This window comes from Entelurus aequoreus, linkage group LG02 (assembly GCF_033978785.1).
Source record: "Entelurus aequoreus isolate RoL-2023_Sb linkage group LG02, RoL_Eaeq_v1.1, whole genome shotgun sequence".
Classification (NCBI taxonomy): domain Eukaryota; kingdom Metazoa; phylum Chordata; class Actinopteri; order Syngnathiformes; family Syngnathidae; genus Entelurus; species Entelurus aequoreus.
Genome location: NC_084732.1, coordinates 10,191,119 through 10,209,755, shown reverse-complemented (window position 1 = coordinate 10,209,755; position 18,637 = coordinate 10,191,119). Strand labels below are relative to the sequence as shown.

At 38.3% G+C, this 18,637-nt stretch overlaps 1 protein-coding gene across 1 annotated transcript in view; it reads left to right on the top strand.

Moving 5' to 3' along the window:
* LOC133630056 (CUB and sushi domain-containing protein 1-like) overlaps positions 1-18,637 on the top strand; it is a 426,532-nt gene that overhangs the window by 247,680 nt on the left and 160,215 nt on the right. Inside the window, exons 27-31 of the mRNA XM_062021303.1 lie at positions 6,675-6,770; positions 9,366-9,569; positions 10,101-10,225; positions 14,968-15,064; positions 16,784-16,888. Coding sequence (XP_061877287.1) covers positions 6,675-6,770; positions 9,366-9,569; positions 10,101-10,225; positions 14,968-15,064; positions 16,784-16,888 — 627 coding nt within the window. The remainder of the gene's footprint in view (positions 1-6,674; positions 6,771-9,365; positions 9,570-10,100; positions 10,226-14,967; positions 15,065-16,783; positions 16,889-18,637) is intronic.

Genomic DNA, 18,637 nt, shown 5'->3' with positions numbered 1-18,637 from the left:
TCTTGGAGAAATGTCATATTAATTCACCTCAGGGAGACAACTCTCTGTCTGAAATCTTTCACCGGGCTGCTCTACTCGTCTATAGTCTTCAGGAGCTTTAAAAAAGTTTGTGAAAAATCGGTCCAATATTTAGTCTGGTGGAATGATGAATTGTTGATCTTGTTCGCTTCTCCCGTTAGACTCAGGAACTGCTGTTGGTCCTGTGTAGGAGTAGGGAGATAGTGAGGACTGAGAGGCTGATTCATTGATTGGCTGTCTTGTGAGACCTCTTTTCTCAGGTGCAGGGTTGTGAGTCAGCACTTTAGGAAGTGTGACAATTTTCCTGAGGTATATTATTACACTCCTACATTTTGCTTCAAATTAGACAGGGTTGCCAAATTGGTCTTAATGTTTTGTTTTGTCTTGCATGGCTGTAAGATACCTATCGACAAACATTACTTGTCTTGTATACATTAAATCTTCTACGGATTGGGGTGCACCTAAACATCTGGGCTAAAATCTAGTTTTGCAGTTTTAAATCTGGCAATGCTTTACTGGTCACGACCACACTTAGGTAAACTTTAATCTCACCAACGTGATTGGCTTTTTGTTTGTAAGGGTCAGAGATGGATTTATTGTTGGATTGAAGAAGAGCCGGTGCTCAGCCCTGATGAGAGATGGATTTTCTAACATTGACAAAAAATGTTTTTGTTTTTTTAAAGATACGGCATCTCAACGTTCAATTTCTGACTAGCTTAAAGCAGACAAAACACTTTATTACACAAATAAATTAATATGCTTTAATAAAGCACAATATCTAAATGTAAACAAAAAAGAAGATTAGCAAACAACAAATTTGTTTTTGTTTTGTCTTGCTATTAGACAAATGGTTGTACCATAACTTTAGTGAACTAACATTTGGTAAACCAGCAGAGTAACGTACAACAACAAAAAGCCTTAATCATCACCCGTTTCAGCACAGCTTGTGTTGTTACCAATCTGTTGCGGTACTTTTGGATTAAAAAAAAGCTTCACAGTATCCCTGTTTATAGTCTTCCCACGCTCAGGCAGACTGCTGCTGAAGCCCTTCTACTTCAGGACAGGCTCAGGTAGGCTGTATGTAGGCTGCTTTAAAGAGCTGCTGCCTCTCTATTGGACTCCAGGACTGCATGTTACTTTTTTTTTACCCCAAAAGTAAAATTCAGTTTCAGGGCAAACATTGGAGGGCTTGTACCTAATAAAAACTTTAACCTAAAACATCGTATATTAGATCATTTAATTGTTCGTAGTGTGAAGCAGAATACAAAAATATAACATTATTTAGTGTGACGAATAGAGTTGGGGGAAATTTTTAGATGCATCGCAATTCGGACATGGACGATTATAGAATCAATTAGTAAACATCAATAATCAATTTATTTATTGTAAATAAAATAATGCAGACAGTTCTGAAATGTGGCTGTCTGCAGCGAGCCACCTCATCGAGAGATCTGACCAGTTCCTTTAATATAGGTTACTTATGTTCCAGTTTGGCCGACATTTTCATTCATTTCATAAATGTGAGAAATAATTAAACTGTTTCTTATTAATTGTTTTTGTAAAATTGCAAGTTACAAACGCTTATTTAGTGAAACGAAAAAAAAGAAAAGGAAAACTGCATTAATATACATGAATTAAAGATGCATCAATAATCAATTTTTAATCGAATTGTAGCTCCTGAATCATAATCGTAATCGAATCATGACATGGCCAAATATTCACATCCCTAGTAACGAATGTATTCATTTGAAAGAGTCCTTCAATGTGCAATTACATTTACGGGGATGCATGATTTCCAATGAGGCGCACATCTCGCCAGAACACCAGGCTTTCAAAAGGTTTGAAACCACCAATAACCCTTTAAACACGTTTCCAGAAAACTATTCGAATACCTTCTTGCAATTAGTCTTGATTTAGCCAAGTCATCTAAAGTAAGCCACCAGATCTCTGCTCGCTTGACTTGTTCTGTATCCAAATGTTCACCACAAAAAAATCCTTCTCAAACAACCCAGCCGTATGTGTGCAAACTGTGCACACTCTTAGAAAAAAAATTAAATACACGTTCTACTCTTTAGAAGTTCCTGAGACCATCTTTGTAAGAAGAATTTAATGAAATTGTCTGCAAGAAGGCAACTCTTGGGGGCCATAAGAACCCAACACCAGGAGTTGTTATCACATTTTATTTGGCAGTGATGTAGTTGGCGAAAATCCATTATGGCTTATCTTTATGAGACAGCATCAATGGCGAAGATGTCTCGCTGGGGGAGCGCAGTCTGCAGTAGTGTTGTGCTGTACTCAACATATCCAGACTACAGTAGTGTCCACACACTCCACTTGTGTCCATATGCAGAAAACTTGAGTCATCGCAGTTCTGCTATGCATTGATTGCTTCTGTGAGCTGCCGTGTTAACATTGCAGTCACATTTTACAAGACTATCATGCTTCAGTAGGTTAGCCTATTTGCTGAAGTAAAAGACAATGACCAAACTTATTCTACAGCTCTAACATCTATAGCTGACTGACGGACGGATACATTTTGATAATAGTGGACAAACTGCACTGGTGAGCAAATTATCTTTTTTAGCGAATTAGTGAAAAAGTTCAATTAAAAATGCATACTTTCTTTGCTTAGTTTACATTATGGCTTGCATATGTAAGGTTTATGTTGTACTTGATAATAACGTGGATTAAGGACAGTGGAGGCTGGTGACTTCCAGAATTGAGGAGGCCATTTTTTTCCGCTTGCTCACTTCACTCGCGATGGAATGTTCCCTGTTCTCTTATCTGTCTTTGTGCTGGCCAAAGGCATACTATTTGGAGTGTAAGCTACAGTCAGAAAGTTCTTGCTGATGCAATTCATTGTGCAGAGCTTAGCCTTGTGCCTTCCTGAAGAAATTACATTGCTGTAAGTCTATGAGCCTGCCTGATAATTAAGCTGAGAAATGACATTTGGATGTTATATAAACGCCAAGTGAACATGTGTAAAAGGCAGGAATTTTAATTATGTAGTTAAAAACAATTTTGTTTAGCTTACATTTTTCATTCTTCTACAGCTTCAACATGTAATCACCAATTTAATCAAGTTTAGCATATAAAAAAGATAAGATAACACTTTATTTATCATATGTAGTTTTATTCAATATATTTAATATAAAATATGTAAAAATATGGTTCCAGTTGGCTTTATCTGCTGAGAAACACAGACAAAATGGAGTGTTATTACTACTGAGAACTAGTGGTGTAACACTGGTAGAGACATCTAATTAGTTCAACTCACATCTGGTTTAGCTGAGGGGCGGCATGCTCTCTCCTGGACTCCACTCCACAGGTTGGTGCTCAAATTGCGCCAGAATCTCGCCGATTTCCGAGGTCGTTTTAAGCAAAAGTATTTGGCTATATGAGCTATAAACTTCACGGATGATAGCCAGGGGTGTTCTCTAAATTTCCTGAAAAGCACAAGTTGATAGGACACTCGTAGCCACTATGGCGAGTGTTTGTTTGACTGAAGTGGCTGGCGAATTCTCAAAATGGCTTCTGTGTTGATTAGGAAAGGAAAGGATTGATTCCAAATGAACCAGTAGCATGTGATTGGACGAACAAAATGTCAATCTTTCAGCCCTGGACACAATGCATGGTGAGGCCAGGCCTCCGTTGCCCACCCATTTTCAGTGATCTGGCCAATCACATATTGGCATGAAAAAGCATGCATTACATTGACTTCTATGAGAAGCTAATTTCCTAGGGGAGGCCTGGCCTCCCTTAATACAAACTGATAGGGAAATCTGGCCTGTTGCTTTACAATTGCAATATTGGGTTTTAGCCATGGGAACATTTAGATTTATGAACAAAACTAAAATAATATGAATATAAAAAATAAAAAATATGTTTTTTGTTAAAATAAATAAATAAAATAAATATATTTATTGTTTTTTTTAAATCTCTCTCTTCTCTCAAATTATTGGGGAGGCCAGGCCTCCTCCACCTCTATGGAGGAGCCTCCACTGATTAAGGAGCTTATTTCATTACTACACTGCAAAATAGAGCTAGAATAAAAAGACTACATTTTAGGGGTGAAAAAAACCTAACAAATAGTACAATTACCTACCTGCATGGACAGATGATTTGACTTCATAAGACATCCTGAATTTAGATTTGTAAATCTAGAAATTGCCCCGACTATTAAAATAAAAAAACATATTGTATGCTGAAAACAAGCAGGATTCAACTTCCAATTCCTAAATTAAGCATCTTTAAACAAGATTTTCAATGTGGGAAAACCAAAATATATTATTTGAATAGTTTTTATTTTTAATTTTTAAAATGTTTAAGCTAGAATAGAACAAATATAATTATTCATGTTAAAATTAAGATCAGGCAATGACTAAAAATAAATAAATATCCCTTAAAACTACAGTCATTTCTAGAAATGAAATATTAAATATTGGTAAGTGGCGAATTGCAGTGTAACTAAGGTTATTTATGTTTCTTCCTCATCTGTGGTCCATTTAAGATTGTCCTAAGGAAGTGGGCAATTAAAGGCCTACTGAAATGAGATTTTCTTATTTAAACGGGGATAGTAGATCCATTCTATGTGTCATACTTGATCATTTCGCGATATTGCCATATTTTTGCTGAAAGGATTTAGTAGAGAACATCGACGATAACGTTTGCAACTTTTGGTCGCTGATAAAAAAAGCCTTGCCTGTACCGGAAGTAGCGTGACGTCACAGGTTGAAGAGCTCCTCACATCTGCACATTGTTTTCAATCATGGACGCCAGCAGAATGAGCGATTCGGACAGAGAAAGCGACGATTACCCCATTAATTTGAGCGAGGATGAAAGATTTGTGGATGAGGAAAGTGAAAGTGAAGGATTAGAGAGCAGTGGAAGCGATTCAGATAGGAAAGATGCTGTGAGAGGCGGGTGGGACCTGATATTCAGCAGGGAATGACTAAAACAGTAAATAAACACAAGACATATATATACTCTATAAGCTACAACACAACCAGGCTTATATTTAATATGCCACAAATTAATCGCGCATAACAAACACCTCCCCCCTCCCGTCCATATAACCCGCCAATACAAATCAAACACCCGCACAACACACTCAATCCCACAGCCCAAAGTACCGTTCACTTCCGTAAAGTTCATACAGCACATACTGTATATTTCCCCAAAGTTACGTACGTGACATGCACATTGCGGCACGCACGGACGGGCAAGCGATCAAATGTTTGGAAGAAAGCTGCGTACTCACGGTAGCGCGTCTGCTATCCAACTCAAAGTCCTCCTGGTTGTGTTGCTGTAGCCAGCCGCTAATACTTTCTTCTTTGCTGTCTTCATTGTCCATTAAACAAATTGCAAAAGATTCACCAGCACAGATGTCCAAATACTGTGGAATTTTGCGATGAAAACAGAGCTGTTTGTATTGGGACACAATGGTGTCCCAATATTTCCGCACACTCCGTGACGTCACGCGCAAACGTCATCATACCGAGACGTTTTCAGCCGGATATTTCCCGGGAAATTTAAAATTGATCTTTATAAGTTAACCCGGCAGTATGGGCATGTGTTGCAATGTTAAGATTTCATCATTGATATATAAACTATCAGACTGCGTGGTCGGTAGTAATGGGTTTCAGTAGGCCTTTAATTGTATATTGAATGGTTGACTCTGTTGTTTAATTGAATTTTGGTGGGAAATGTGCCTTTTGGCAAAAAGGCAAAAAACAAAAGACACCAGGCTTCACAGACTTAATGCTATGTGCTTCATTAGCGAATCACACAGCGATGTGCACACACACAAGCACACCCAAAGAGGTCAAACAGCTTTGTTACAGAAAAATGACAGTATAAGTGACAGTATACTTACACTTTAAACACAGAAAGCCGTATGCAATCAACAAACATAATGCATGTTTCGACATGCTTAATAATGTTTGTAAATGTCAGCCGCACAAGGCCACGCTGGTCTCATTTATCACTGTTGTTATGTGTGTTTGCCTACCTTGTAAATGTGTGTAGGAGTTCTCTTTCTATTACAGCAATTAATTAAATGTCTTTACAAGAAATAACTGAAGCAGCTGAATTTGTTGGATAAGTAATTAAGTGTAGTTTTTTTTTCTAAATTGAGTTTAATTGTAATAGTTTGTATTGTTGTTTTTAATATGTCCATATCTACCCCATATGCCTATGTACACACAGCTTAGGTGTCTGTGCTGGAAAAAAGTTAAAAAAAAGTAACTCCTTAATAAAAATGTTGTCTTTGATCCCTGTTATTACAGACACTCTGACCTGTACCTGTGGTGGCAACTACCGTGGTTCCTCATTAAAAACGTCACAAGGCAGGACAAAAGCCACATCTTTTATTATGGATGAGTCAGACATTTTGAGGGATAAGGAGAATTCATATTGAGATATTAGATGAAAGCTACAGGTGTCGGCAGACTTCATTATGTGAAGCGTCAAATTGGATCTTGATAGTACACAAACTGATGGAGAGATGGATAAAAAAAAAGGTCCAGTTATTGCAGTGTGTACAATCCTGCTCAAATGAAACTTGTCCTGCTGTTACAATTAGTTGCTGCAAATTCTCTCAAAACAACCCAAGAGTTTATTGTGAAACAATCCTTTCTTGGATTTGTGTTTCCCAGGGGAGACGTTACCACTGGCTACATCTAATCAGATAATGCTGCGCTTCAACGCCAAGAGTGGTCAATCAGCGAAAGGCTTTCACTTTGTCTACCAAGGTACCAACACATCTTATTTCACTTGTGTCTCATTTACCAAATGTTTGTAATTTTTGTCCGTGTTATTTAACCTGAGAATACTGAAGGAAAGTTTGCCGTTTCAGTTTTTAGTACTCGGAATAGTGCAGATCTTAGTTTAGAATTACATGACCTATTTAAGTTGCAATTAATGGCTTGTTGAAGTTTCTCAGAAAATACAAAAACGGATAACGGAGAACCAGAGTCAAACAAAAAACATGTACACAAGTAGCATACAACTAGGGATGGGATCCGAATTCAGTACTTTTGTAGGTTTTGACCGGATTTTGTCGGTACTATTCTCGATAGACAGACAAGAATCCTCTGACCTATGTGTGTGTGTGTGTCAATATTTTGGACAGTCAGAAATTAAAAAATATAAAACATAGTTTTATAATTTTATAGCTGCTAGAGGATTTAACGACTTCAAAAAACAACATTAAATGTATGTGTTTTGGTGTCATTTATTATTTTTTTATTGACGTTTGTTTATTTCACATTGAATATATTGCACTGAAATATTTCTTTTTTGAAATTAACTTCTTTACGTATAGATTTTTTTGCGTCTTGTGTGGGAGTAAGTGCAGCCTCTCTCCAATAAGCGCACCTTCGGTGGTAAAACAAAGAAGAAAGAAAACAAAAAAAGTGGTTTCATTTTAGATGCACTGCTGGACTGCTGGTAAATGTCTCCTGCAAGTTGATAACATAGCATGTACAGGACATGCAAAATCCTCGTTGAGATAAGGCGGTCTGCACCTCTTTACAAATGCATACGCAGTCTTAATAAATCGCACACAACATACTGACTAATAGTACACACAATGTTATACATTTTACACACTGTTTAGCACGTGGTGTTAGTATCTTAGTAAATCAGGCCCTTGGCCGGCAAACAAGCAGCACTTGGACCTGTCCTAGCCAAACTGCTTCTAGGTAATGTTGCAATTTCCCCCAGTATGCCTGATAGAAAACAGTATGGCTACTCTTTTTAAAAATGCGCTAACTCGATGCTAATTTAAATTGGCTTTGTCATAGACATGCTACTGATTAGCATTAGCAATTTTACATGGCAATTTCAACAACTCAAATTTGTTCATGTAAACTACAACGGAGATTCAAGTTACAATCAAACACCCGGTGTGTAATAAGTACATACTTAACATTTTAAACACTTTTTTAAGTCGCTATATTCAGTTTAATGAAAGATACTACTCCTTGACTAGGCCATTTTACGTCTGGAATTTCCAACTGCATGCAAAGTCGACTCTATACTACTTGCAAATGAGACCCAGGAGTGTAAGAAATCAAGATATAACAACTGGGGAGCACAATTATCAGCTCACTGTTAAATGTTAATTAAAAAATTAGATTGTATTATTAAGCAAATTTACATTTATTAACACATGAACACAGAGGAGTACCAAAAAATGGTACTGTGAGTGCTGGTATCGATTCTCAAGTACCAGAAATTGGAACTGTATTGATTCAAATTTGAAAGGTACCCATCCATACATACAACTTGTAATTCTAAACACAGTCCTGTTCTTTTTACTTTTAAGAAAGGATAAAGGATACAATTACCCACCATCACACTAAATGTGTGCACAGCTATCGTACTTGAGGAGGATAATAATAATAATAATAATTATAATAATAATAATAATAATAATAATAATAATAATAATAATGGATTGGATATATGTAGCGCTTTTTAGAGTTTTTTGTAGTGATAACTAAGAACTCATCATTCATTAATGATAGACTACTTTGTCAAATAAATTAATAAACCCTCATAGTTGTTAAAAAATTGATTTTAAATCCTGACATTATCCCTTTATTGGATGCTGTTTGAAATATTGGAAATCTGAAGTTAAACTATAGAAATATATTGGAGCACATTAATAATACAAATGATAATATTACATTTTATTAGAAAGCGCTTTTTGAAAATGCAGACACTTTACAGGGTAATATGAGTGTGTAAAATAGCAAATTAAACAGTATAACAAAACACAGACCACAACAAATTCACCTTAAAAGTACATACAGAAGACACAATAATAATTAAAAAAATATGGTGATGTATTATTACATGTGAACGTTTTAATAAGTTATGCATTAAAAGCAGAGCGGAACAATGCTTTTGTTACAAAAAAACAGTATACGTAATAGTAATATACCTCATTATTTCGCTTTTTTTTTTCACCGATTGACTGTGTGAATAAGTTACCCTGCCTTATATAGTGATGCAAAGTGTCCGTTGATAATTGTTGAGTTCAGCAAATGTGCTTTCATGCTTTATAAAATGTTGCATTATACAATTTGTAGGATTTAATAAAACACGTTAACAACCAATGCTATCTATGAAATGTGTGTTGTGCAATGTTTGCCTGTTCAGTTTTGCTCAGACCAGACATTAAGTCATCAAACAATGTACTTAAGGGTAACACATTTAAAATTAATCTACTCATATTTGATGATTAAGTAAAGTTTAAAAAGTGCAAACAAATGTGAATGTAAACAATCAAGGAAGCTAAATGTAACTACTTTATTCCTTTGTTGCTGCTGTTACTGAAGCTGTGCCCCGGACCAGCGACAGTCAGTGTAGCTCGGTGCCAGAGCCTCGATACGGGAGGCGACTCGGGTCGGAGTTCTCGGCCGGATCGGTGGTCCGGTTCGAGTGCAGTCCAGGATATTTGTTGAAGGGATCAAGCGCAATCTGGTGCCAGGCAGTACCGGGAGCTCTGGCACAGTGGAACGCAACAAAGCCAAGCTGCATCGGTAAGAAAATCGAAGATATAGTCATTATAATAGAGATCCATAATCCATACAAGACAACACAACAATTCTGCCTGTCAGGGAGCTATTATTTGAACAATACTATTGATATTGTGGTTGTGGTTTCCAGTGGCGTAGAAATGTGCTGCCTCTCTCTGTCTGATACCGTACAGGACTACAAGAATACACATTGTCAAATGTATACCTGTTTAAACAATGTAAAGGCATCATTTAGGTGTTGTTCTTGTATTGTATCCCTCTTTTACTGCATTCTGTGAAAGTATACATCATTTGAAAGCTTAATCATAGTGATGGTAATACTAATCAAATTAATTATATGTATTTCTGAACTTTTTCCTCAGCAAACAGTTTCAACTGTCACTTTAGTTTTATCAAATGAAGTCACTTTGTCTCGCTCTGGCTCATAATTTGCACACATATAGTGGATTTCATTTGCTAACATCCTATAATTTTCCCTGGTTATTGGGTTAATAAACGTCACTGAGAAAACTGTCATTTCTGTCTCCTATTTAGTTCCCTGCAGCGGCAATTTGACTGAACGCCGCGGCACCATCTTGTCTCCTGGCTATCCGGAGCCTTACCCAAACAGTCTCAACTGTCTGTGGAGAATCCATGTCAGCGAAGGGGCTGGGATACAGGTGGGACTGCTTCATTGCATGTGTTTTATTGCAGTAACTAAGAGCCTCAATTTGAGTTTAATTGGTTCTATGATGGAGCGTTTACAAAACAATTTTAAAACACTTGTATCTCAAATCAACATCGCCAATATCTAATTAATTTGTAATTGGCAGCACCATGCCTTTTAAAAAAGAAAGCAGCACCATGCCTTTTAAAAAGAAAAACACATTTTTAGATAAGAAATATTGTATAAAAACAATACAATATAATGTACTATAAAAACTACAGTATTTTTATGAAGTAATGTAATAATAATGTAAATATTTTACCTTGGAGAGTGGATTTTTACGATATCGCCTTCCAGCTGCTTTTTCATCAAACACAACGTCAGCAGCGTTTCCATATTTTCATAGGTAAATGTATGCCGTGTAGATATTATTTTAACATTCTTGGTTGGTGCTAGACTACTCCTGCTTCAGTACAGTGCAAGATTTCGTACTTTAATTCAATTGATATCACTATCTTCTTTTTGTCAGTGCTGTCCTTCACTTTTTGTCAGCACTCATTTTCTTCTTTTCCGTGCTGAGGAAAAAAAAAAATCTCGAACTCTAGCTACAAGCTAACGCTAGCGAGTAAGACCGGATGCTTTTGGCGAATCTTTGTGGCTACACCAACTAATTGTATTGTTTATATTGTAGATATTAGTTTCAGACAAAAAAGAAAAAGGAAAAAAAAGAAATCCAAAACAAAATAACAACAACAATGAGTAATAAAAGAAAATAATAACAGCATACCTATGTTTCATACATGTTTACATTTACATGTTTACAGTTTCACATTCTAACATGTCCGAAAAGGAGAAGGAAGAAGCAGAGCGTATTCAATCCTACCCCTTTCCTGTCTGGAAATACATTCTAAATCAATTGTTTACATACTTTTTAGATATTAAACACGACAACAATGAATTAATAAATTAATTAATATTAATACAGTTGACATGAATAGGTAGTTCATTTACTGTGGAGTTCACATAATTTACTGACGATGTGATAGAGTTTGTGTCATTCATCAATCAGTATTTCTTTTCCTTGTACTTTGTAAACATTTTGAGTTTGAACAATTCTTTAAACCTATCACATTAGTACAATGTTTGACTTCTTTGCATAATCCATTCCATAATTTAAACCACCCGCTGACTGGCATATCGCGGCCAGTGGGGACCTACTCATGCAGTCAAAACACAAGAAGAAAACCAAAACCAAAACTGAACCTTTTCACGGTGGGAGCGTGGAATGTAAGGACCCTCATTGACTACGACAGCACAGACATAGAGAGACCACACTGACGCACTGCTCTCGTAAGTAGGGAGCAGGACTGCTTCAATATTGACTTCACCGCCATCTCTGAAACAAGACTTGCCATAGAGGGAAGTCTGGCCAAAGCCGGTGCCAACTACACCTTCTTCTGGAAAGGGAAAATATGCTGAAAATCGGCGGATCCACAGTGTTGGCTTTGCGATCAATACGTCAACCACGAATCTCTAAAATTCTGGTCCCAACACCTATAAATGAATGTTTCATGATCCTATGCGTGCTGCTCCCTAACAGCAACAACCTGACCCTGATCTCTGTGTATGTAATACCCTTTGAGTCCGAGGAACATGTCAAGGAGTCTTTATAATGCCCTTAACTGGACCATCCAAGCTGTATCCAGTAAAGACAACCTTCTTGTGCTTGGGAATTTCAACGGCAAAGTCAGTGGCAACCACCATTTTTGGGAGGGCATTCTCGGCAGGCGGGGTCTTGGATCCTGTAACTCAAATGGGCTCCTCCTCCTTGGCCTATGTGTTGTAAACTAACACCAACACCCTCTTCCGACTCCCGAATCGTCACAAGACCCTCTGGAAACACCCGTGGTCAAAGCACAGGACCATCCGAGACTACATCCTTACCTGATCACGCGATCAGAGCGACCTCCTTGTCACCCAAAGCATGCCTGGTGCAGACGATTGCTGGACAGACCATCGGCTCCTCATATCTCCCCTCAGACTCCAATTGTGAAACCTCCCCGCCATAACAGAAAAGGAAAGAGGGCACAACACTTTAATGTTGCAAGGTAGAAGATCTATGCTGTCCAGGAAGGCTACTTGAACCGTCTCATAGAGCTTCTGACTGAGGCTCCAATACCGGCAGCTCAGCCGGATTCCGCAGAAGCAGACTGGTCCGTGCTTCACAGCGCCATCTCCGAGGCTGCAGAGGAAATAGTTGGCTACTGCAGACACTCCCATCAAGACTAGTTTGATCAAAACAACGCCGATATCCAACAACTGAACAATCAGAAGAGAGCTTCCCCCTTGGCATGGGAGAACTGCCCTACTCACGCTTGCTTGCGACACTTCCAGGAAGCAAAGTAGAAGTGCCAGCGAAGGTTCCGAGAAATGTGAAACCTCTGGTGGCAAGACAAAGCAAAATAAATCCACTCCTACGCTGACAGCAGAAACCTTCACCTCTTCTATGCTGGAACAAAGGAAATCTTTGGCCCTCGTCATGGGGGTATCAACATCCTCCAGCCTGTCGATGAGGCAACCACCCTTACAGAAGATCAAGCCATCCTCGAACAATGGAAAGAACACTTTCATACTCTCCTGAATCGCCCATCTACAGCGGCAGGTGACCTGCTTTGTAAGGTTCCCCAACAACCTGTCAGGCACTGGATGTCACTGCGTCCCTCCGCATGAAGACAAGAAAGACCCCTGGACCAGACAACATCCCCTTAAAACTCATCTCTCATGGGGGCATGGCCTTGAAGACCAGGCTATTCATGACAAGTGTGTGCATGTGGGAGACGGAGGCTGTACCTGCGGACTTGAAGGATGCCACAATCACTACCATCTTTAAGAAGGGTGACTGCTCCATTTGCAGAAACTAACAGCTGCATCTCCCTCCTCAGCATCGCCTGAAATATTATTCCACGGGTACTACTCAACAAGCTTCTGATTATTGCCGAAGAAGTCCTTCCAAAATCACAGTTCGGCTTACGGCCATCTCGTGGCACCACTGACATGATCTTCTGCGCTCGCCTGTCTCGTTAGCAACGACGACCATTCTTTTTCATTGTTTGGTACCTAGAAAACGCTTTCGATATCGTACCAAGACCAGCCATGTGGACCACCTTGAGACGTTTCGGCTGCTCTGATCATTTCACAGATCTTGTACAGGCTCAAGAACGCTGTCTCTGACTCCTTTCCCATCACCACTGGACTTAAGCAAGGCTTTGTCCTGGACCCCACCCTCTTTTTACTACACCTTGGGGCTATGATCCATGAGCTTTCTGACACGGCCTGTGGCATCCAACTTCGCTACCGAATGGATGGAAGACTTTTCAACACTGGGCATCTGAACGCGTGCCGACTCACAACCTTGGTCATAGTATGGGAGCTGCAGTATGCGGACAACAACGCAACACCTGTGGTCACAGTTTCCAAACTCCAGACTATTATTGATCTCTTTGATACCGCCTAATCCCGCTTTGGTCTCACTGCCAACATTAAAAAGACTAAGATCCTTGCGCATGGAGTCCCAGGTCATCCTCCCCCAGACACCAGCAATGTACGACTTTGTGGATACGTCCTTGAGACTGTGAAAGCTTTCTGAAATCTTGGAAGTTACCTTGCCAGTGATTGCACAATTCAGAAGACTATCGACAACAGATTTTGTGCTGCACATGAAGCTTTTGGGAGGCTCTCCAAACGTGTCTTCTTAAGCCATAACCTTAGTTTCCATACCAAAATCATGGTGTCCCAAGCCATCGTTCTTTCTACCCTTCTGTACGGCTCTGAGGTGTGGGTTTTGTATAGGCAGGATGTGAAAAAGCTGGAGCGTTTCCAACAGCAGAAACATGAATCATGCCCACAACCCAACTCCCTCGTCCCTCGTATTTGGCACAAGACCCTGGAGAACCCTCAAACGAAGATTCCGCGACCAACTGAAGGCCACGCTCCTCCGCTGCAACATTGAACCTGCTACCTAGGAAACCCTTGCCCAAGACCGCAAAGAGTGGAGGCATACTATCATTCAACGAACAGACCGCATGTAAAGTGAACGACGTTGTGTGGCAGAGGCCAAGAGAGAACGACGCAAAGAACGGCTTCTCCTTCCCCGCTCTCCACCCACACTTCCCTGCAGTAAGTGTGCCAGCCTCTTCCGTTCTGCCTTGAGCTTGAGGAGCCACATCAGACATCATCACCCCACAAACAGCAATAATTGAGACTCAAATGATCTGTTAAATGATTCCTATCGCTCGGACACAAGCAATTACCTAGATAGATTTTGTGTCATTCATCAATCAGTATTTATTTTCCTTGTACTTTGTAAACACTTTGTAAAAATGTTTTAAAACTGTATGATATTAGTATTAATATTAGATTTCTTTGCATAATCCATTCCATAATTTAATTCCAAATACTGTTAGGCTAATGGCGTGTATGCTTGTAACTACATTTTTTGCTTGACAATTAAAACATAACTATCAGCCAAGAGATGTCGTTCTTAAGATGTTGTAACAATGTATAAGATGACCATAAATGCAAATTGACCTTTGAGGCTTTTGGATCCTCTATGTGCTCAATAAAATGGGTAAAAAAAAGCAAAAAACTCATAACAAGAATAATTTATTTGTCGGATGCACATTGTCTCTCATCATTTACACAACTTTGGGAACGTTTTTGTACAAAATATATATGTTTGTTTTATTTTATGTTTAGATCCAAGTGATTGCCTTTGCCACAGAGCACAACTGGGATTCGTTGGAGATCTACGATGGAGGAGACATGACGGCTCCTAAATTAGGGTCATTTTCTGGTATGACAATATGCTCACTCACACACACACAGACACTCTAGAGGTCTAAGATGGATGGGATATGACAGCTCCTAAACTATAGCAGCGTGCAGACACAAGCACACACACACACACACACACACACACACACACACACACACACACACACACACACACACACACACACACACACACACACACACACACACACACACACACACACACACAGCAAAGATCTATGATGAATTAGCTATGACAGTTATTAAACTATGAGCACACACATGCACACACATAGCACTGCACACCAGAGATCTATAAGGGATGAGTTGTAATACCAAAAAATCTGATATTATCTTAAATGTTCTTTTGATACGTTTAGAAGTCGTCCTCTGTGAAAGCTGCAAAGCAGAGGGGAAAAGTAAGAACGGCGTCACTTGTATTTTGAGTGAAGGCTGGAAGGAGTTAGAGACGACAGGGAGGGATAAGGAATGATCTAACCTTTACAATTTCCTAGCGGAGGTCCCCCTGTGACCTGCCCAAAGCACATACCTGTCACAAACTTATCACACATGAGACATGCCGCCCATAGGGCAGCGCACACACTCACACAGATACACAAAGGCACGCAAATGACTGTGCCCTTCTTCACAAGGCACACTAGGGAGTTGCCCACTCTAACCACAGTGCTCTGGTGTTTGCCACCGAGCACTGATGAGGGATTCATCATATAGGGACGCAATACCATGTTAGATGTCCATGGAGGTTTTGGGGTTACCGGCCTTTTATTCCCCATCAAACTTCAGCTGGACTTTAGATTTAAAGACTTCTTAATCCAGACTTCCACATTTCAATAATCATTTTCGCCACTATATTATGTACAACTGCAAAATCAAATGAGTGCAAATCAATGTATGGAAAAAAAAATCTATTTGATACAGCTCTCAAAATGACGCAGTCATCATACATTGTCAGACATCTTTCTTTATTTTTTTTTATGCTAATTTATTTCGGACACAACAAACCAAAAATGCTCTTCATCTTCACAATTCAAAGAAGAAAAATAATATATAAATAATGCTAACACTATATAGAAATATAATATACTATTGTCATTTGTAGCCCCCCACCCCCAAAAAAAAAAAAAAAAACACAAAAAAAACCTCTGTAATATTACATAAACATTTAAAAACAGAAAACGTGTGTGTCTGTAAAGGAGTAGGAAGAAGCAAAACGTATAATGTCCTGCTCCATTAATAAAACATCATCATCTGATTCATCAATACAACAATACAATACATAATCACCTGAAATATAACAATATTCAGTATTATTCAGATACATATTATATATTATATAACTAAATCTACATATATCTAGAATAATAAACCCACTTTTCATACTCTCTACTATACTACTACTACTACTATTAATAATATTAATAATCATCATCATCATTATCATGATTACGCTACAAATGAAGTATTTATCATTTCCTTTTGATTACACTAATTGTGAACATATTGTTGAACCTATACCTGACAGTGTCAATGAAACCATTGTTATGTTTATCAAGGCACAATTGTTGACACATCTCTGGTATTAGATCTTATTCAATTGTGCAAATGTATCTAATAAAAATGTCTGGACAGTGTGTAATGTTTGTTTTTGTGATGCATTTCATTTTGTATTGTAATTACCTCTGTCTTCCATGATTAACCTTTTCATTATTATCTTTGACAGGAACGACAGCTCCCGCCCTCCTTAACTCCACGTCCAATCAGCTTCTCTTGCACTTTCAGAGTGACATTAGTGTTGTTGCTGCAGGGTTTCACCTGGAATATAAAAGTAAGTTAACTCTTTCTACATACAGCACATGAAGCAACTGATAGGTGCACAGACTGACCCTTTTTACCAGAATGGGTGAATGCGCACACAGACATATGACACACACACACACACACACGCACGCACGCAAGCACCACAGACACACACACAGACACACACACACACATGCACACAAACACACACACACACACACACACACACACACACACACACACACACACACACACACACACACACACACACGCATAGAGCAAAAACCGTCAACATCAAATAGCAAGTCAAGTCAGTGACCTGAAATGGTACTGCAGAAGAACACACACATGCCTAAAGGTACATAAACACAAACCATGTAGATCTATGACGCATAGATTGTCAACATGTGTGTTCAGGTGTCATAATGCACAAATGAAGAGGACATCCACATAGGGACACACAACATTTGAGACACAAATACTAACACACACACATATACACCTGTCAGGTTATAGCTGTGCTTTTTCAGGCCATTGTAGTTCTTTCAGCTTAGAATCATTTCTAGATCAATGAGCATGTCTCCTTTTGTTAGGATGTGTGAAAGGATTTTTTGGGGCTGTCTGCATGTATTTGTGAGTCTATGGTACTAACCTGCACTCACTTGTCGCTCGATTGTATGCATTTTAGTAGGCTACTGCCGACCTTTCACTTTGGAGGACAGTTTAATATGTCGATATCAATGTACCCTTTTGCTGTCTTTGAATGTTGCCAGGACTGACTACTGGAACAGGTCTTAACTTTTATTTTACGCAATTTTTGAAGAAGAGACAGAAAAATAAAACAATTATATTTTGAAATTTACAAAATAAATAGCCAAAAAAAACATAAAATCCAAAAAAGTAGGGTGGATCCGTTTTTTTTTTAGATTTCAGTGCATGTATTTTTTTTTTTCTCAGGCACAGACACAAACGTATATGAGCCATTAAGCAGCAACAATTGTAGTCCTCACCTATATATATGTTTTTTGATATTGACTTCTATTTCAATTTTAAAAGAAGGTATCAAAACATTGCAAAATACACTTTTAATTTGAAGAAGTTAAATTTTCTGGATAAACCTAATTACAACTGTGTGATACCAGTAACCACTGTTTTTCTGTAGATAGCTGCCATAAAGCCCTCCCCCCCCAGTTATTTTCCATTTCTGTGTGGCCCCATTACTCAATATAGTACTCAATCATACTTTATAGATCAGAGGACTTGAGTTCCCGACCTGCAGGCTGTCATATTTTATGGCCCTTTACTTAACTTAATAGTTACTATTTAACTCCATTAAAATAAAACATACATCTATATATATTAGGGCTTTCAAAGAATTAAAATATTTAATCGAGAATAATAGCAATTTGTTCAAAGTTCATTTAAAATGAATCCCGATTAATCACAGATAGATATAATTCTTCATAATTAATAAGTACACCTTAAACAGATTATGTTCAAGTTTTTATTACCATGACTGGACAATTAGTTTTCTTGAATGTTTTTTTTTTGGAAACATTATGCTTACTTAAACAGCACAACACAAACAGGTCATATACACGATTTTAATGACAATTTAAAAAAAAAATGCCTGCAGTGCATTGGTGTCTTGCCAGATTTTGTATTTTGTATTAAAACAGAGTTTGTATTCCTGCTGTAGGATCACTTGCATTCAAAAGAGGAATTACACTTCCATGTTTAGATACCAGTTTCACACATTAATAACACAAACTGTGGA